At 57.1% G+C, this 21,006-nt stretch overlaps 1 protein-coding gene across 2 annotated transcripts; it reads right to left on the bottom strand.

Annotated features, from left to right (window-relative positions):
- Positions 1 to 1,502: 1,502 nt before the first annotated feature.
- LOC100284279 (anther-specific proline-rich protein APG) lies at positions 1,503 to 20,517 on the bottom strand. 2 transcript variants are annotated; one of them, XM_008660458.4, is made up of 4 exons: positions 19,830 to 20,517; positions 19,410 to 19,691; positions 2,276 to 2,531; positions 1,503 to 2,066 (listed from the first exon to the last, which is right to left on the bottom strand). In XM_008660458.4, exons 1-4 carry the CDS (start codon positions 20,334 to 20,336, stop codon positions 1,843 to 1,845), a joined length of 1,269 nt encoding a protein of 422 aa, XP_008658680.1. In that variant the 5' UTR covers positions 20,337 to 20,517; the 3' UTR covers positions 1,503 to 1,842. The 2 variants fall into 2 exon arrangements, with proteins under 2 accessions (XP_008658680.1, NP_001150646.1); NM_001157174.1 differs by having other exon boundaries at positions 1,695 to 2,066; positions 19,836 to 20,428.
- Positions 20,518 to 21,006: the final 489 nt, after the last annotated feature.

A 21,006-nucleotide genomic window follows, 5' to 3' on the forward strand; every position in this document is an offset into this window, starting at 1 on the left:
TTAATATTATATCTGAATTATGATCATGTTTCATTATTATAATTATTGTTCATGATAAGATTATTGTGTTAATTGGAACATAGAGAACCACACGAGAAAATAGTGATACCACAAGGGTGGAATGAGACGTCCTTGGCCAAGTAATTAGGAAAGTTAGAGAGAGATCACCTTACCCAGAAGGGGCAAGCGAGGAGCGCGTCTCTGCGGAGTATAATTTGTACAAGCGGTTTTAGTTATCAAACATCAGTGAAATAAAATGGCCCGTCAAACCCAAAAAACATCAGTGAAAAACACGTTTGTACTGGTGTTTTTTTTTACAAAACCGCCAGTACAAATTATGCATTTTTACTGGTGGTTCCTTAAGAAAACCGCCAGTAAAAAAGCATGATTTCTATTGACGATTTTGTAAAGAAAACCGCCAATGAAAATCAATTTCTACTGACGGTTTTCTTTAAACCCCGCTAGTAGAAATACTTTGAAATCGATTTTTTGAGTTTTTCAAATGACCTCGTTTGGAAAAATCATCAAAAAATTGTAGGTCTCCAAAAATTATGAAACTTTGTAGTTTTTAACCTTTTCATTTGAAATCATTTGGGCTACCAAAATTGCATCTGAATTTGATAAATTTTAATTCAAAATACAAATTTTGCAAACAACCTCGGATGTAAAAAAGTACCAAAATAAAACCTGTAGAAGTCTAAAAGTTATGAAACTTTGTAGTTAATAATGTTTTTGTTTGAATTTGTTTACAGCCTCGAACAACCAATATATCCTCAGTTTATTCTAATATGTGCGAAAAAACTACTATGAAGACACAAGCTAAGTGATGAGTAGAGTGATAGAGGAGGCTACTCGCGAAAGTAAGGTCGTGAGTTTGAGTGCCCACAGCCGCGTAGCACGCAAATTTTGTGCGAAAAAATCCGTGACTTGCGGTTTTAATTTTTTATTTATACTGGTAGTTCGGAAAAACACTTGTGTAAATACGTTTTTAACCGTCACTATAGACCTTCTGTGTACTAGTGCATTTAGTGTATATAGGTATGCTATGCTTAAGGGCATACAATTTTTTACTTTTGTAAAACTAAGGGGGTGTTTGAATGTAATATATAGAGCTAATAGTTAGTAGCTAAAATTAGTTGAAGAAATCCAAACACTTTAGCTAATAGTTCAGCTATTAGCTATTTTTAGTAAATTATTTAATAATTAGCTAGGAATTTGTTAGTTAGCTAATTCTACTAGTAATTTTTTTAGCCAACTAACTATTAGCTCAGTGCATTGAAACACACCTAAATCCAAAACGTGTTTAGCTCTATTGCATTCAAACACCCCTAAATCGAAAACGCGTTTGTTAAATATACAAGTAACCTTTTGCTGTACCTATCCCGCACTATTAATTAAGGGCTTGCGTTTCATAGTTTCAAATGAATATTCTCATCGATTCCAAAAAATTGACAATATATATCGCCTATCAATACTTGGAAGGTATGTCTGCACTACACACATTAAGACATATGCATACTATACATTAGGATTATATAGACCAAGTAGCGGATACTATAAAAGACGAATGCATCACTCATGATACATAAAAGACCAAGTAGCGGATACTATACATTAGGATTGTCTAGACCACCCTGCATGCCCGCGCGTACTCTTCACTAAAAACACTTAACGCCTAGCAAAGACGAATGGGAGATGGCTTATTAGACTATTTCACAGAGAACTAGTACTACTAGTAAGTAGTCGAACGATGTTGGCGTTGATGAGGTAGGCATTAATTCTAGATTATTACTACTAGTACAAAGCTAGGTTACAAGCATGCATGGCTAGCTTCTACAAGGGCTACAGCATGGCTAGCTTCTTGACGTTGATGGGGTAGGCGTGGTCGGGCGAGCTGGAGCCGTAGCCCTTGCGCGCGATCCTGGCGTTCACGGCGTCCGTCGGGTGCAGCCCGTCGAAGAAGACGTACTCCGTCCGGTCGCTGCAGATGGGCCCCTGCTTCTTGCACAGCACGCCCGACGAGCTCCTCGACATCTCGCAGCAGGCTCTGCTCGTCTCCCTAACGCCTGAATATATGTTTATTTTCATTTCAATTCACCAGCAGAAAGGCAATATAAAATTAGTCAAACTAGTTGCTCGATTTGGATTCATCCTGCTGAGAACTGGAAGATCATCAATCAATGGTGCTGGTACTAACGAGATCAGGCTGCATTTAGAGCGAGAGCGAGAGATGTGGGCATTAGCATTTATTAACATATATATAACTCGATCGTACCATGTTTGGCGGGGTGGTCCAGCATGTCCTTGATGATCCTGTAGGAGTCGATAAAGGCGAACCTGGCGGCGGGCATGCGCCGCCTCGCGCCATCCACCAGCCGCCTGAGCTCGGCGTTGAAGAGCGCCACCGCGTCGTTCACCGGCTCGATGCAGGCGCCGCCGGTGATGTTGAGGAACGCCCGTACCACGGGGGTGCACCCGGTCGGCTGGATCGAGAAGATCACAAACTTCCGTGCGCCAAGAGCGTACAACCTCTGGAATAATGCAACGGTTTATGTCTAGCTTATTACCACGCTGGTATACTACAGTAGTGCCTCCCAATAAATTTCCGGTGTTTCAACGTGTGTACCTAGCTAGCTACCTCATCCTCTAATGAAATAAGGCATGCTTTCCTAAAAAAACATGTGTACTCTTATACCTAAATCTGATATCCAAATTATTCTGACAAATTTTATATTTTAAAATAGATGTACATGATGATCTTTTTTATGCTATCAAGCACATTTTTATAAATAAGAATAAAATTTTGTATAAAATGTTTTATACATTATTTGCTCTAAATTCTCTCCCTATACTTCACTACACTATAACTATACAATATTAAAATGATGTGCATCGGTTTTCTCTAAATTCTCTACCTATACTTTACTACAACTATACAATATTATTTTCCATACATATTCATCATCCTTTACCAATTTTTCCTCTACTCAAAATCACTATCGTGCACAACGTTTGAGGGCATGGGACGACTATCGCTCCCCCAGATCTGGTGTAGCATTGTGCAATCCTCTTTGACTGTAGACGGTAGGGGAGGTTTTAGGGGCAGGCGCTGCAGCACTTGGCGGACCACTGTCCAAATGTGTAAGACTGTCTCCAGCGACGTCCTCTATATACATTCTCTATATCCGTACTTTACAGCTTCTCTAAAAGATTCTATCTCCTATATCTACTTCCTCTCCAACAACGTCCTCTAAATCACATCCTCTATATATAAATACCTACATTAAAGACATTTTTTATTTTTTATTTTTGTACATACGTATTTGTCATACTCTCAAATATATTGGATATATTTTAGTTTTACTAAACCGGTTGTTTAAAATATTCAAATAAATAGAGAACCGTTTAGAAAAACTCTATATAGAGGATCTAGCAACGTCCTCTAAATTTAGAGGACCGTTTAGAGGACGCTGCTAGAGAGAGTAGAGGACGTCCTCGTCCTCTAGATTTAGGGTACAGGACCCTTTAGAGCTCCTTGTTGGAGCTAGTATAAGGGGAGGGGGCTGCGATGAAGTCAGTCCAATTTAGGGCGAACCACTGTCCACATGTGTTAGGGTATTTGAATGCATTAGAGATAATAGTTAGTGACTAAAATTAGCTAGAGAAATCTAAACACCATAGCTAATATTTGAGCTATTAGCTATTTTTTATAAATTAGCTACTAGTTAGCTAATTATTTGTTAGCTATCTAATTCTATTAGTATATTTTTAGATAACTGTCGGCGTTTCGATCCCGGGGGGTCCCTGGACCGACGAGTAAATTGTCGCCGCGTGCCCCAGCCCAGATGGGTCGGCGCGAGACGGAGCGCGAAGGGGGGAAAAAGCCGGAGGGAGACAAGCGTAAAAGGGGAAACCCGCGGCCTTCGTGTTTGTCCCGCGCCCAGGTCGGGTGCGCTTGCAATAGGGGGTTACAAGCGTCCACGCGGGAGGGAGCGAGAGGCTTACGCGAGCGCCGTCCCGTCCTTCCCCGCGCGGCCAACCCTCTGTAAGAGGGCCCTGGACCTTCCTTTTATAGGCGTAAGGAGAGGATCCAGGTGTACAATGAGAGGTGTAGCAGTGTGCTAACGTGTCTAGCAGAGAAGAGCTAGTGCCCTAAGTACATGCCGTCGTGGCAGCCGGAGAGGTTTTGGCACCCGGTTCGTGTGGTGTCGTAGCCGTCGGAGGAGCGCTGGAGCCTGGCGGAAGGACAGCTGTCGGGGCTGTCGAGTCCTTGCTGACGTCTCCTTGCTTCCGTAAGGGGGCTGAGAGCCGTCGTCGTCATGGAGCATACGGGGCGCCATCATTACTTGTTTACCGGGGCGAGCCAGATGGGACGCCGGTCTTGTTCCCCGTAGCCTGAGTTAGCTTGGGGTAGGGTAATGATGGCGCCTCCAGTGACGTGGTCGGTCTGAGCCCTGGGTTGGGCGAGGTGGAGGCTCCTCCGAGGTCGAGGTCGAGTCTGTCTTCCGAGGCCGAGGTCGAGTCCGAGCCCCTGGGTCGGGCGAGGCGGAGACCGTCGGCTGAGGCCAGGGCTGAGTCCGAGCCCTGGGCCGGGCGAGGCGGAGTTCGTCGTCTTTCGGGGCCGAGCCCGAGTCCGAGCCCTAGGGTCGGGCGAGGCGGAGTTCGTCGTCTTCCGGGGCTGAGCCCGAGTCCGAGCCCTGGGGTCGGACGATGCGGAGTTCGTCGTCTTCCGAGGCTGAGCCCGAGTCCGAGCCCTGGGGTCGGGCGATGCGGAGTTCGTCGTCTTCCGGGGCAGAGCCCGAATCCGAGCCCTGGGGTCGGGCGATGCGGAGTTTCCTATGGCACCTGAGGCCGGACTTGGCTACTGTTAGCCTCACTCTGTCGAGTGGCACAACAGTCGGAGTGGCGCAGGCGGCGCTGTCCTCTTGTCAGGCCGGTCAGTGGAGCGGCGAAGCGACTGCGGTCACTTCGGCTCTGTCGACTGAAGGGCGCGCGTCAGGATAAGGTGTCAGGCCACCTTTGCATTAAATGCTCCTGCGATACGTTCGGTCGGCATGGCGACTTGGCCAAGGTTGCTTCTTGGCGAAGACTGGGCCTCGGGCGAACCGAAGGTGTGTCCGTTGCTGGAGGGGGTCCTCGGGCGAGACGTAAATCCTCCGGGGTCGGCTGCCCTTGCCCGAGGCTGGGCTCGGGCGAGGCGAGATCGTGTCCCTTGAGTGGACCGAGCCTTGACTTAATCGCACCCATCAGGCCTTTGCAGCTTTGTGCTGATGGGGGGTACCAGCTGAGATTAGGAGTCTTGGGGGTACCCCTAATTATGGTCCCCGACAGTAGCCCCCGAGCCTCGAAGGGAGTGTTAATACTCGCTTGGAGGCTTTTGTCGCACTTTTTTGCAAGGGGATCGGCCTTTCTCGGTTGCATTTTGTTCCGGTGGGTGCGCGTGAGCGCACCCGCCGGGTGTAGCCCCCAAGGCCTCGGAGGAGTGGTTTGACTCCTTCGAGGTCTTAATGTGTTTCGCGATGCTTTGGCCGGTCTGGTTGTTCCCTCATGCAAGCTGGCCGTAGCCCGGGTGCACGGTCGGGTCCCAAGTTCTCGGGCTGGTATGTTGACGCTATCAACGGTTTGGCCAGAGCCGGGTTTGCGAGAGCAGCCCCCGAGCCTCCGCACAGAGCGAGAGGACGGTCAAGGGCAGACTCGACTTTTTTACATACGCCCCTGCGTCGCCTTTCTGCAAGGAGGAGGGGGGGAAAGCGCCATGTTGCCCTTGGAGGGCGCCGAACATGGTGTCTCCAGTGAGCTGCTAACGGGTAATCCGAGTGGACGCCCGTGCCCCATTTGTTAGGGGTCGGCTAGAGGCCCGGAGGCGCGCTCCAAAAGTACCTGCGGGTGATTTGCCGGACCCGGTCCCCTTTTGACGGGGTCCAAGGGCTCGATGCCTCCCTCTGATGGGATTCCGTTACAAGATCGTTCCTGCTGGTCTCGGAAATGTCCTAGGGTACCTCGGGAGCGTAGCCCGAGCCTTGGTTATGTATCGAATGTACCCAGGGTCATCCCTCGCTCTGCGTCTGAGGCGGCTGTGAACCCTTCGAGGGCCAGCCTACGAACCCCTGATCAGTAGTGGGCGCGGAGCCCGAGTGGCCTGAGGCGGCCGTTGAACCCTTCCGGGGGGCCGGCCTTCGAACCTCTGAACAGTAGTGGGCGCGGAGCCCGAGCGCTCTGAGGCGGCTGTTGAACCCCTTAGAGGGGCCAGCCTTCGAACCTTTGATCAGTAGGGGGGCTCGGGGCCCGTTTCCTTCGCGGAGAAGGATCCCTTTTGGGGTTTCCCCTTTCCCGGTCCCTGTTGTAAGATAGAGAAAGAGGAAAAGGAAAAGGATACAAAATCAAATGATGTGGCGCACTTTTTTTGACGCGGTCATTATGGCGAAGGCGAAGCGTCGCCCGCTTCTCGTGCCAAAGGTGCCGCCTGTCCCGCCGCAGAGTTAATGCGACGTGACGAGTGGTTCGCGGGGCAGCCGTTGAGCGTGCGCGAGCCGTTCGAGGAACGGGCATTTCGCTTTGAGTTTTGAATCCCGCGGTGGGTTCGGGCGACGCGTTGAACGGGTCTCGCCTGGGTCTTTATATATTCGGGAGAGGGACCAGTGACGGTTCTTTGCTCTGCTACTTGCCTCCTTCTTAGGTTTTCGCAACCCAAGGGAATAGCCAGAGAAAAGGAAACCGCCCACCCAGTCCTTTCCGCTGCCACCTCCTCTGCTTGGTGATGGCCGACCGGGTGACCATTGTTCCGCCGCGTGACCCGTGGCCTTTCTCCACCGTCACGGCGGATGACCTGGAGGCCCTCGTCGCTGAGGGTTTACTTCGCCCTCTCTCCGATGAGAGGCAGCCGGAGTGGATGCCCCCCCCCCGAGCGGAGCCGCCCCATCCCCGCCGCCGGGGTATGTCGTGAGCTTTGTCTCCTTTCACGAGCGGGGTTTTGGAGTGCCGGCAAGCCGTTTTATGCGGGCGATTCTGCATGTCTATGGGGTGGAGCTGCACAACCTCAACCCCAACTCCATCTCGCAAGCCGCCATCTTTGCAGCGGTTTGCGAAGGATACTTGGGGATTGACCCTCACTGGGACCTGTGGACTCATTTCTTCTCCGTGGAGCTTTTTGCTTCGCCGACGGGGGAGAGAAGGGTCCGCGCGGCAGTGCGGGCCGGTGGCTGCATCCTCCAGCTGAGGCAGGCGCGGGCGCCGCAGTTTATTCCCGCCATCCTTGCGTCCTCGAAGAAAGGGTGGCAGCGCCGGTGGTTCTATATCCGAAATGACGACGGGAGGCTCCCGTCGTTTTCTCAGCGAGTGGTGACCGTCGCCGCCGATGCCTAGCGCTACGGGACCCCGGACGACAGACAGAAGAATCTCCAGCCCCTTCTGAAGGCCCTGGAGGTGTTGCGGAAAGGAGGGCTCACCGCTGCGGGAGTGGTTGCCGCCATTCATCGCCGGAGGGTGCTTCCCTTGACGGAGCAGCGGTTGCCGCTTTGGGAGATGACGCCGGAGGCCGACTTGGAGGGTTTGCGGATGTCCTTGGATCCCCTTCCCATCGACGACCTCCACAGGCGGGTAGCCGTTACGTTGGGGAAATCGGACGCCGGCGCCCTTTCCCAGCCCTTGATGCGTCCCGACCGCGGGTGTGTGTCCCTGGTGAGTGCCCGCTCCTTCTTTCTCCTTGCGTCGGATTGCCCTTGGTTCTCACAGCCGAGACTTTCCGTCTGTCTCCAGGAGGTAGGGTGGCACAAGCCTTCCCGGCCACCGGTCCCGGAGGACGCGGTGGACCGAGCTGCGCGGAGGGTTGCCGCGGAGAAGAGGAAGGAGAAAAAGGACGCGAAGAAGGCTCGGGCCCGCGAGCGGATGCGGGCTCGGGACGCCTTGGAAAGGCTCCGTCGTCGGCAGGAGAGGGATGGGCTCCCGAGGGAGCCGTCGCCGGAAACGCCTGACGACGACGACGACGATGAAGACGATGACGAAGACGACGATATGGCTGCTCGCCTTGGCCTCAGCTCGGATCTGAGGCTGGGCCAGGAGTCATCAAGCCAGCCCCCGAGCGGGCTGGCGCCGTCGGTTTCCGGGGCCAGGACGTCGGGGTCCCGGTCCGAAGAGCGGGGGCAGACCGAGGGGGTACTTGACCCCTCGACTGGGGAAGTTGAGGTGACCCCAGGGAGTCAGGCCGAGCTGCCTATTCCCCGAGAACCATCGCCCGTGCCGGCTGCGCAGGAGGGCGATCCTCAGGTCGTCGTGGCTGCGCCTGGGCAGTCCGTCTCTCGGCCGTCTAGGGCGCCCAAGGCGAGGATGGTACCGAAGCTGGTAGCGAGGCAGACCTCGGCGGTACCTTCGGGGGTCGAGGTTCGAGAGACCTCCCCACAGGCACGGTTGATCATGGCCCGGAGTGGGTAAGTACCTTGGGATGTCTTTGTCCCGGCTCCTCGTTTGTATGTCCCGACCCTGACTTTCCTTTTCTCCTTAGCAAGTGGAGTCACGATCCGACCGATCTGGCTCCCCGGAAGGCCCTCAAGACGGCGTCGGCTTCCGCAGCTGGTGCCGCGCTAGGCCTCACCGGCCAGCTGACCTCCTCGCAAGACGCCCCACAGCGGGGGGCTCAGGCGGCACCAGTTGCCGTGGAGCGAGCTCCCGAGGCTGGCTCTTCTATCGAGGCGGCCAGCGTTGGGGGAGGCTGCTGGAGCGGCCGTGGCCTCGGGCCCACCAGACATGCTGCCAGCGTTGGCGCCGGCCGCTGCCGAGGCCGTTGCCGTCCTGGCCGTGGAGCGACCCATCGCCGCCGACGCTGAGATGGCCGAGGCGTCGCTACTTGGTGCCTCGGAGGAGGGGGGCGCGGGACCGCGACCCGTCCCATCGAGCGGCAGCCTTGTCCCCACGCGGCGCAGCTCCGAGGGGCGGTGCCAGTTGCTTCGGTTCCAGACCCGTGAGGCCTCGGATCCCTTCTTCGTTCTTGACGATGAGCGGGAGGAGCAGTCTTGGGACGAGCTCCGTGAGTGTGCCGAGGCAACGGTGGGGTCGCTCCGGTCATCCTTGGAGGTCTTTTGCAGGGACGTTCCCAAGATCCTCCAGGTAATGATTTCAGGCATACCTTTCTCGTGATCAAGGCGTTCTTTGTGACGCCCCGCTTCCTTTCCTCAGGATCTGACGGATCTGAGCGCCGCCAAGTCGTCGTTCATCCGCCGCGAGGTTGATGTCTGGGGTTCGCTGTGGTCCCTGAGGACCACGCTTGCCAGGGCTACCGCGCGCCTCTCCCAGCAGAGCGACGAGGTGGCGGACCTTCGGTTGCTCTGTGCCGATCTGGGAGCAGAGGCAGCAGCGGCACGCGCAGAGGTGCAACGGCGGCAGTCGGAGCTTGACCAGGTCACCGGCGAGCGGGACCAATCTCGGGGCCGGGCCGCCGAGGCCGAAAGCCGGACCGGAGCCCTTGCAGCAGACCTAGCCGTGGCCCAAGCCGCATCCTCGGAGCAGCATGCCCGAGACGGAGGTATATCTTGGCTGTTTTAAGTTTTTGTTTCAGCTTGGTTCCTCAACTTGCGTTTGAGTTCTTGCACGTTGGCTGTTCGCAGAGCTCGAGTCTGCCCTTGATAAGTCCACCAAGGCGCTTGCTCAGGCGGCCGAGCAGAGGGAGGCCGACCACACGGCCATGTCTGATGCCATCTCGGCTTTCTGCCGGGTCTTTGGCTTCGACGACGTCCCCTCGGGAAGCTCCCCTCAAAGTCGCCTGCAGGCCTTGGGTGACCATGCACGTGGCAGACTCCGCGAGGCGCTACATCACGGCGTCAGGCGGGCCTTCGCCGTGGTTGCTTCCCACTATGTCGTGGATCTGGAGCGGGTCAGCGAGGGGTATTGCCTCCCCGACGAAGATGAAGCCGCCCTGGCCGAAGTCCAGAGGCTCAACGCGGCCGCCGCGGGCCCGAGCGCGGTGCTGGCAACCACCTTCGAGGCAGAGATCCTCCCGCTTGCGCCGTCGTCCGAGGCCGGGGCGGACCTTGCCGAGGGTGCGAACGAAGCCGAGGGCGCAGCTCCTTCTCCGGGCGACGCCTGACTCTGCCGGAGCAGTTTTCTTTGAATGCACATGTGTCTTTTGCGACCACTGAGGCCCGAACACTTTATTATCGTAGTATAAGGTTGCGCTCCTTTTCCTTCTGTTTTGCGTATCTGGCCCCGTTCGTCAGTAGCAGGGTGGCTTGCCCAAGTAAGAGTCATTTTTCGTGGTAGGTGACGAGTGAGGTATCCGTATCCCTGAGGCGTAGGAGTCCCTCGGCTCGGTCGGCCTTGCCACTTACATGCGCCCTCATTCGCTTCTTGGGGTCCTGCTACTAATATAGCCGGGGAACGCAGAAGCCTTTTTGATGGAAGACTTTTTTCGAGGAAAATTTTGACGCAGAGGGGGTTCCCCCCTTTTAGCCCCCGAGGGAGGGTCGGGCTTTACCGAGGCAAGGCTGACCCTTCCTTGATGACTAGACTTTGTGTGTGAACGAGGTGTACGAACAACTTGAAAGCATCTTAATGGTAGAAGCAACGTAGCTGTCGGATGTTCCAAGCGTTGCTGTAGACCTCGCCTTAACTGTTGGCCAGCTTGTACGTTCCGGGCTTCAGAACTTTGGCGATGATGAGCGGCCCTTCCCAGGGAGGCGTGAGCTTGTGCCGCCCTCGGGCGTCTTGTCGCAGCCGAAGCACCAGGTCGCCCACCTGGAGGTCTCGAGACCGAACCCCCTCGGGCGTGTTAGCGTCGCAGGGACTGCTGGTACCGCGCCGAGTGTAGCAAGGCCATGTCCCGAGCCTCTTCCAGCTGGTCCAGTGAGTCTTCTCGGTTAGCTCGATTGCTTTGGTCGTCGTAGGCCTTCGTCCTCGGGGAACCGTATTCTAAGTCTATGGGCAAGATGGCTTCGGCCCCATAGACTAGAAAGAACGGTGTGAAGCCCGTGGCTCGGCTCGGCGTTGTCCTCAGACTCCAGACCACCGAGGGGAGCTCCTTCATCCATCGCTTGCCGAACTTGTTGAGGTCGTTGTAGATCCGCGGCTTGAGTCCTTGCAGGATCATGCCGTTGGCACGTTCTACTTGCCCATTCGTCATGGGGTGAGCCACGGCGGCCCAGTCCACCCGGATGTGGTGATCCTCGCAGAAGTCTAGGAACTTTCTACTGGTGAACTGGGTGCCGTTGTCGGGGATGATGGAGTTCGGGACCCCAAAGCGATGGATGAAGTTGGTGAAGAACGCCACCGCCTGTTCAGACCTGATGCTGTTTAGGGGTCGGACCTTGATCCACTTGGTGAATTTGTCGATGGGGACCAGCAGGTGCGTGTAGCCCCCGGGTGCCTTCTGCAAGGGGCCGACGAGGTCCAGACCCCACACAGCAAACGGCTAGGTGATGGATATCGTCTGCAGAGCCTGAGCGGGCAAGTGTGTCTGCCTCGCATAGAATTGACACCCTTTGCAGGTGCGGACAATCCTAGTGGCGTCGGCCACCGCGGTCGGCCGGTAGAAACCTTGTCGGAAGGCGTTTCCAACAAGGGCTCGAGGTGCTGCGTGATGACCGCAAGCCCCCGAGTGTATTTCTTGTAAGAGCTCCTGGCCTTCGGCGATGGATATGCATCGCTGGAGGATGCCCGAGGGGCTGCAGTGGTAGAGCTCCTTCCCATCTCCCAGCAAGACGAACGACTTGGCGTGCCGCGCCAACCGCCGAGCTTCGGCTCGGTCGAGGGGTAGCTCTCCTCGGTGGAGATATTGCAGGTACGGGGTCTGCCAGTTTCGATTAGGCGTGACCCCACTCCGCTCCTCCTCGACGCACAGTGCCTCACCTTCGAGGGCCGAGGGTGCCTCGGGCTGAGCCGAGGGTGCCTCGGACTGGGCCAAGGGTGCCTCGGGCTGGGCCGAGGCCTTCTCGGGCTCGGGCGTGTTGTCGGTCTTGACGGAGGGTTGATGCAGGTCTCGGGAGAAGACGTCCGGGGGAACCGTTGTTCGCCCCGAGGCTATCTTGGCCAGCTCGTCCGCAGTCTCGTTGTACCGTCGGGCGATGTGGTTGAGCTCGAGCCTGTAGAACTTGTCCTCCAGGCGCCGAACCTCATCGCAGTAGGCTTCCATCTTCGGGTCACGGCAGTGGGAGTTCTTCATGACTTGGTCGATGACGAGCTGCGAGTCACCGCGAGCGTCGAGGCGTTGGACCCCTAGCTCGATGGCGATGCGCAACCCGTTGACCAGAGCCTCGTACTCGACCACATTGTTGGACGCCGGGAAGTAGAGGCGTAGCACGTAGCGTAAGTGCTTCCCGAGGGGCGAGATGAAGAGCAGGCCCGCGCCTGCTCCTGTCTTCATCAGTGACCCGTCGAAAAACATGGTCCAGAGTTCCGGTTGGATCGGAGCTGTTGGGAGCTGGGTGTCGACCCATTCAGCCACAAAGTCCGCCAAGACCTGGGACTTGATGGCCTTCCGAGGGGCGAACGAGATCGTCTCGCCCATGATTTCCACCGCCCACTTTGCAATTCTACCTGAGGCCTCTCAGCACTGGATGATCTCCCCCAGGGGGAAGGATGACACCACAGTTATCGGATGAGACTCGAAGTAGTGTCGCAACTTCCGCCGCGTCAGGATCACCGCGTATAGCAGCTTCTGAATTTGTGGGTAGCGGATCTTGGTCTCAGACAGTACCTCACTGATGAAGTAGACTGGCCTCTGGACGGGCAATGCATGCCCCTCTTCTCGTCTCTCAACCACGATCGCGGCGCTAACCACCTGAGTGGTAGCGGCGACGTAGATCAAGAGGGCTTCTTCGGCGGCGGGAGGCACCAAGATGGGCGCGTTCGTGAGGAGCGCCTTCAGGTTCCCGAGGGCTTCCTCGGCCTCAGGGGTCCAAGTGAAGCACTCGGCCTTCCTTAAGAGGCGGTACAGAGGCAGGCCTCTTTCGCCGAGGCGTGAGATGAAATGGCTCAGAGCCGCAAGGCATCCCGTGACCCTCTGTACGCCTTTCAAGTCCTTGATGGGCCCCATGTTGGTGATGGCCACGATTTTCTCTGGGTTGGCCTCGATGCCCCGCTCGGAGACGATGAACCCCAAGAGCATGCCTCGGGGGACCCCGAAGACACACTTCTCAGGATTGAGTTTTACGCCTTTCGCCTTGAGACATCGGAATGTCACTTCAAGGTCGAAAAGGAGGTCGGAGGCTTTCCTCGTCTTGACTACGATGTCATCGATGTAGGCCTCGACCGTTCGACCAATGTGTTCGCCGAACACGTGGTTCATGCACCTTTGGTATGTCGCACCCGCATTCCTCAAACCAAACGGCATGGTAACATAGCAGTACATGCCGAAAGGTGTGATGAAAGAAGTCGCGAGCTGGTCGGACTCATTCATCCGGATTTGGTGATACCCTGAGTAGGCATCGAGGAAAGACAAGGTTTCGCATCCAGCAGTGGAATCCACGATTTGATCGATGCGAGGCAGAGGGTAGAGAATTTTTGGACATGCTTTGTTTAGACCAGTATAGTCTACACACATCCGCCATTTCCCTCCTTTCTTTCTCACAAGCACAGGGTTGGCAAGCCATTTGGGATGGAATACCTCTTTGATGAACCCCGCCGCCATTAGCTTGTGGATCTCCTCGCCTATGGCTCTGCGCTTTTCCTCGTCGAATCGGCGCAGAGGCTGCTTCACAGGTCGGGCTCCAGCTCGGATATCCAGCGAGTGCTCGGCGACATCTCTCGGTATGCCAGGCATGTCCGAGGGACTCCACGCGAAAACGTCGGCGTTTGCGCGGAGAAAGTCGACGAGCACTGCTTCCTATTTGGGGTCGAGCTCGGAGCCGATCCGGATCTGCTTGGAGGCGTCGTTGCTGGGGTCGAGAGGGACGAACTTAACCGTCTCCGCTGGCTCGAAGTTACCGGCGTGGCGCTTCACGTCTGGCGCCTCCTTAGAGAGGCTCTCCAGGTCGGCGATGAGGGCCTCGGATTCGGCGAGGGCCTCGGCGTACTCCACGCACTCCACGTCGCATTCGTACGCGTGTCGGTACGTGGGGCCGACGGTGATGACCTCGTTGGGGCCCGGCATCTTGAGCTTGAGGTAGGTGTAGTTGGGGACGGCCATGAACTTGGCGTAGCATGGCCTCCCCAACACCGCGTGGTAGGTTCCTCGGAACCCGACCACCTCGAACGTGAGGGTTTCCCTTCGGAAGTTGGAGGGAGTCCCGAAGCAGACGGGTAGATTGAGTCATCCGAGGGGCTGGACGCGTTTCCCGAGGATGATCCCGTGAAAAGGCGCAGCACCTGCCCGGACCGAGGACAGATCGATCCGCAGGAGCCCGAGGGTCTCGGCGTAGATGATGTTGAGGCTGCTGCCTCCGTCCATGAGGACCTTGGTGAGCCTAACGTTGCCGATGACGGGGTCGACAACGAGCGGGTATTTCCCCGGGCTCGGCACGCGGTCGGGATGGTCGCCCTGGTCGAAGGTGATGGGCTTGTCGGACCAGTCTAGGTAGACTGGTGCCGCCACCTTTACAGAGCAGACCTCCGACGCTCTTGCTTGCGGTGCCAAGCTGAGGCGTTCGCCACTTGCCCACCGTAGATCATGAAGCAGTCGCGGACCTCGGGGAACTCTCCTGCCTTGTGATCCTCCTTCTTATCGTCGTCGCGGGCCCTGCCACCTTCCGCAGGTGGCCCGGCCTTGTGAAAGTGGCGCCGAAGCATGGCGCACTCCTCAAGGGTGTGCTTGATAGGCCCCTGATGATAGGGGCACTGCTCCTTGAGCATCTTGTCGAAGAGATTGCCGCCTCCGGGAGGTTTCCGAGGGTTCTTGTACTCGGCGGCGGCGACAAGGTCCGCGTCGGCGGCGGCGCATTTCGCTTGCGACTTCTTCTTGCCCTTCTTCTTGGTGCCGCGCTGAGTTGACGCCTCGGGGACATCTTCCGGTGGGCGGCCCTGGGGCTGCTTGTCCTTTCGGAAGATGGCCTCAACCGCCTCCTGGCCAGAGGCGAACTTGGTGGCGATGTCCATCAGCTCGCTCGCCCTGGTGGGGGTCTTGCGACCCAGCTTGCTCACCAGGTCGCGGCAGGTGGTGCCGGCGAGGAACGCGCCGATGACATCCGAGTCGGTGACGTTGGGCAGCTCGGTGCGCTGCTTCCAGAATCGCCGAATGTAGTCCCGGAGAGACTCTCCCGGCTGCTGGCGGCAGCTTCGGAGATCCCAGGATTTCCCAGGGCGCACGTACGTGCCCTAGAAGTTGTCGGCGAAGGCTTGGACCAGGTCGTCCCAGTTGGAGATCTGCCCCGGAGGCAGGTGCTCCAGCCAGGCTCGAGCGGTGTCGGAGAGGAACAGGGGGAGGTTGCGGATGATGAGGTTGTCATCGTCCGTTCCACCCAGGTGGCAGGCCAGCCGATAGTTCGCGAGCCACAGTTCCGGCCTCGTCTCCCCCGAGTACTTTGTGATAGTAGTCGGGGTTCGGAACCGGGTCGGGAACGATGCCCGTCGTATGGCTCGGCTGAAAGCCTGCGGACCGGGTGGTTCGGGCGAGGGACTCTGATCCTCCCCGCTGTCGTAGCGTCCCCCACGCCTGGGGTGGTAGCCTCGGCGCACCTTCTCGTCGAGGTGGGCTCGACGGTTGCGGTGATGGTGCTCGTTGCCGAGGCGACCCGGGGCCGCAGACGCTGTGTTGCGCGTGCGCCCGGTGTGGACCGAGGCTTCCCGCATGAATCGGGAAGTCGCGGCGCGATGTTCCGAGGGGTACCCCTGCCTTCGGGAGGCAGAGCTTTCGGCCCGTCGGACCGCGGCATCCTCCAGGAGATTCTTGAGCTCTCCATGGATACGCCGCCCCTCGGTGGTAGATGGCTCCGGCATCGCGTGGAGAAGTATTACCGCTGCAGCCAGGTTCTGGCCGACCCCACTGGAGGCCGGTGGTGGCCTTGCCCTGGCATCGTCGGCGATGCGGTGCTGGATGCCCTGGGGTAGATGACGCGCTTCTCCGGCCGGAGGTTGGCCTGCCCATTCCTGCCCAATGTCCCGGCGGAACGGCTCAAGTGTTCCTGCTCCCTCGTCGAGCCTAGCCTGCATCTCGCGGATTTGCTCGAGCTGTGGGTCATGACCCCCCCGTCGGGACGGGGACCACAGCTAGCTCCCGAAGGATGTCAACGCGAGGCGCAGGCCTAGGGGGATCACCGTTTTCTGGTATACCAAGATGGTTGCCTTCGCCGGGACCCCCTAGATCGACGTGGAAAAATTCACGACTTGGGTCGCAGTCCTCGTCGCCGAGGCTGCGACTACCGTCGGAACAGTCGGAAAGGCAGTAGTCGCATGCGGTCATGAAGTCCCGCATCTCACTGGGGTTACCAAGTCCGGAGAAATCCCAACAAAAGTCGGGCTCGTCATCTTCCTCGGAACCCAAGGGCCCTTAGTTCGAGACGGCCGTCAGCCGGTCCCAGTGTGACCGCATACGATACCCCAGAGGGTTTGGACTCGCCTCTTTGAGAGCGTCCACAGAAGCGAAGTCGCCTGGTGGGTCGAGGCTGAATCCAAAAGGCACGAGATGGGAGTCGGTCGGTACCTCTTGGTCGACGGGCGGTGACGAAGTCGCGTCAGGGGCAGACTGCACCGTCATCTCAGGTACGAGGGTGACGCCCAGCAAGTCCTTTGCGAGCGTGCTAGCGTCGTCCGTTTGCTTGGAGTTGGCGTGTTGCGGGGAAACGGCGCTCGTCTTTGTCTCAGATGCGAGGTCGATGCCCGGCGTGTCCCCCGTTGGGGCGCCGACGCCGTCGACTCGCTCGACAGCCGACGAGGTGCCGCCTCCTGCTTGGCCTTGGTTGCCCCGCCTCCTCCTCCGTCGGCGGGGGAGGTGACGGGACAAACCCGAAAGACGTTCTTCCACCACGTGGGGAAGATGTCGTCGATTCCGCCGCCGGCGGGCGGGTTGTCGGCCGCCATTGTCGCCGTCGTGCGGCGGGGGAAGGAGTATCATGTCGTAGCTGCCGTCGAGGGACATGAACTCAAGATTCCTGAAACGGAGCATCGTCCCGGGCTGGAAAGGTTGCTGGAGACTGCCCATCTAGAGCTTGACGGGAAGCTGTTCGTCAACACGCAGCAGGCCCCTACCTGGCGCGCCAACTGTCGGCGTTTCGACCCCGGGGGGGTCCCTGGACCGACGAGTAAATTGTCGCCGCGTGCCCCAACCCAGATGGGTCGGCGCGAGACGGAGCGCGAAGGGGGGAAAAAGCCGGAGGGAGACAGGCGTAAAAGGGGAAACCCGCGGCCTTCGTGTTTGTCCCGCGCCCAGGTTGGGTGCGCTTGCAGTAGGGGGTTACAAGCGTCCACGCGGGAGGGAGCGAGAGGCTTACGCGAGCGCCGTCCCGTCCTTCCCCGCGCGACCAAGCCTCTGTAAGAGGGCCCTGGACCTTCCTTTTATAGGCGTAAGGAGAGAATCCAGGTGTACAATGGGAGGTGTAGCAGTGTGCTAACGTGTCTAGCAAAGAAGAGCTAGTGCCCTAAGTACATGCCGTCGTGGCAGCCGGAGAGGTTTTGGCACCCGGTTCGTGTGGTGTCGTGGCCGTCGGAGGAGCGCTGGAGCCTGGCGGAAGGACAGCTGTCGGGGCTGTCGAGTCCTTGCTGACGTCTCCTTGCTTCCGTAAGGGGGCTGAGAGCCACCGTCGTCATGGAGCATACGGGGCGCCATCATTACTTGTTTACCGGGGCGAGCCAGATGGGACGCCGGTCTTGTTCCCCGTAGCCTGAGTTAGCTTGGGGTATGGTAATGATGGTGCCTCCTGTGACTTGGTCAGTCCGAGCCCTGGGTTGGGCGAGGTGGAGGCTCCTCCAAGGTCGAGGTCGAGTCTGTCTTCCGAGGCCGAGGTCGAGTCCGAGCCCCTGGGTCGGGCGAGGCGGAGACCGTCGGCTGAGGCTAGGGCTGAGTCCGAGCCCTGGGTCGGGCGAGCCGGAGTTCGTCGTCTTCCGGGGCCGAGCCCGAGTCCGAGCCCTGGGGTCGGGCGAGGCGGAGTTCGTCGTCTTCCGGGGCTGAGCCCGAGTCCGAGCCCTGGGGTCGGGCGATGCGGAGTTCGTCGTCTTCCGGGGCTGAGCCCGAGTCCGAGCCCTGGGGTCGGGCGATGCGGAGTTTCCTATGGCGCCTGAGGCCAGACTTGGCTGCTGTCAACCTCACTCTGTCGAGTGGCACAGCAGTTGAAGCGGCGCAGGCGGCGCTGTCCTCTTGTCAGGCCGGTCAGTGGAGCGGCGAAGTGACTGCGGTCACTTCGGCTCTGTCGACTGAAGGGCGCGCGTCAGGATAAGGTGTGAGGCCACCTTTGCATTAAATGCTCCTGCGATACGGTCGGTCGGCGTGACGACTTGACCAAGGTTGCTTCTTGGCGAAGACTGGGCCTCGGGCGAACCGAAGGTGTGTCCGTTGCTGGAGGCGGTCCTCGGGCGAGACGTAAATCCTCCGGGGTCGGCTGCCCTTGCCCGAGGCTGGGCTCGGGCGAGGCGACATCGTGTCCCTTGAGTGGACCGAGCCTTGACTTAATCGCACCCATCATGCCTTTGCAGCTTTGTGCTGATGGGAGTTACCAGCTGAGATTAGGAGTTTTAGGGTACCCCTAATTATAGTCTCTGACAATAATAAGTTATAGTGCATTCAAACACCCCTTAGGAACTGTATACACCGTTACTCATCGTTGTACTCTATAGTACAATTAAATGAGCATCTGCATATGGATTTAAACGCCAGCGCGGATGCCAGTATGTGGCACCGTGATGCATACATCAGAGAAGAAACCTTAAACCGTCCAATTAATGAGCCCTTTTATGGTTATTGTTCACGATCTTTACTTTCACCTGAACTAGGAACAAATTAACCTTCCTTTTACACACTCAGAGCTACCAGTAATTGCTAAATTACCACCCACTTCTTTAATTAAGAGCCTATTATTTGATAAACATGTATTAAGTGCCTCTTTGGGATGGCTCCGGGGAGCTCCGGCTCCTGGCCGACCAACGTCCGGCAGTCCATGTGCGCAGGCGAGAAACGCTGCAGCGGCTCTGGCTTCGTTAATTCTGTGAAATGCGCTCTCACAGGGAATGACCCCCTCCCAAGAGCCGCAAGAAAATAGCTCCGTTGCCAGAGCTAGTGCAGTTGGAAGAGTCGAAGGCTGCGCATTTTAGAGCCCTCCTAAATACGCCCTAAGCTAGTTACTTAAAAATAGCTATATTTGGCTAGCCAACCAACTGATGATTTAGCCAAAAAATCCATTAGCTCATAAGTAAACAGGGGGCAAAAAGACTGGTGCATGCAGCACACATTAGAATGCAGTCGTTGAAAATAAGCCATATTAACGTGAGGTTGAGCAAGAACAGGAACAAGGTAGCACGAGCACGACACGGTGTGCAGTTACAAGTGGCAAGAGTTGGTGTACCTGAAGATGTCCGGAGAGCTTGGTGATGAGAGACGCAGTGAACTCTGACAAGGGCGGCCCACCTTGGGTGCCGTTCCCGGGGTTGAAGTAGTCGAGCAGGTAGTCATTGCCACCTGTGCCGATGACGAAGAGGCACTTGGAGAGGTAGCACTTGTGGAAGGAATCTTGACCCTTGATCCAGTGGTTGGCGGCCGCAGCTGGTCCACGCAGTTGGGCCCGCAGGTCAGGAAGGGTCACCGACTCAAAGTTGGTGATCTGCTGCCGCAGGCTCACCACCTTGCCCTGAACGAACATAAATGGAAGCGCGCGCATGTTTAATCAATGCTAGCCCCTAAGAGCGATTCTCATTGATTAATGCTACGTCTACGTGGACTCAAGGACGGAGGAGCTAGGCTAGGATAGCTAGAGAGGAGGACTCACGGTGACCTGCCCGGTGTGCTCCAGGATGCCGGAGCCGCCGGAGGCGAAGTTGACGCCGCGCAGCGCGGCGCGGGCCCGCCGGGTGCGCGGGTCGGCGAAGGGTGGGACGAGCCCGGGGAGGCCGAGGAGCTCGCCGAGCGCGTCGATGACGTTGCGGCCGTTGGAGAAACGGCCGGAGGGGCCGAGGGGGAAGTCCACGCCGTAGGGGAGGTAGTCTGCGCGCACGCCGGAGCCGTTGAGAAAGTTGTTGTTGCCGTTGTCCACCAGCGAGCTCCCGAACACGAACATGCCCTCCACCTGCGGCTGCTGCTTCCCCGCCTTGCCGCCGCCGCAGCTCCTTTTCCACGCTGCTGCTGCGGCTGGTGCAGAAGCAGAAGCTCCGGTGCCGGCATGGCAGCTTCTGGCAGCAGCAGCTCTAGCTGCTTCTTCGCACTGTACGCGGAGTGGCACTAGCAGCGCCGCCATGGATAAGGATATAATGGTCGCGAAGTAGACGAGTTTCTCCATGGATGGATGGATGGACTGACACAAGCTAATAAGCTGCTATTGTACTGTATGTCGGTGACGGTGAGCTAGCTGCTATAATCTGGATCGAACTTGCCAAAAGGCGTCGCATTGAGGCACTGCTACTTATAGGAGAGCAGGCCGGTGTGAAGCGGTCCTAGTAGCTTCGTCGTCGGCCCGATGCATGCTTGGTACCACCACCAGGAATCCAGGATGGTGATCAACTAACTGGTGATGCTTCAATGCTGGTAGGTTTGCGCAGTACGTTACAGGGAGAGATCGAGAGAGAGTGAGAGTGCAGTTACTGCGCACGTACAGCGGAAATTTAAGCTGCTGCCTCTGCGTTTGTACACGTTTGGCGCGAACGAGGGGGATGGGATCTGACGAGGGGCACATGAACATCAAGTGTCACTGCATTCGCATCCTGGGATTTTACTACTACCGCATCTATCGATCTTTTGCAGAGCTGGTACTGTGGAACTGAGCAGCTTCATGACTGATGGGGCCGTTATTGCTGCTAGCAATGGAGCTGGTAGACAGGTAACAGCTGATGAGTTGCTGACATTCATTGAAGTCTTGACCGGGCCTTAATTTCTGGAATAGAAGCTCCCTGTGTGTTCCCTGTGATCCTGCTACGCGCATTGGCTAGTGAGTTAGGGCTGGCTTGGTGACA

This window comes from Zea mays, chromosome 9 (genome assembly GCF_902167145.1).
Source record: "Zea mays cultivar B73 chromosome 9, Zm-B73-REFERENCE-NAM-5.0, whole genome shotgun sequence".
In the NCBI taxonomy this organism is placed as follows: Eukaryota; Viridiplantae; Streptophyta; class Magnoliopsida; order Poales; family Poaceae; genus Zea; species Zea mays.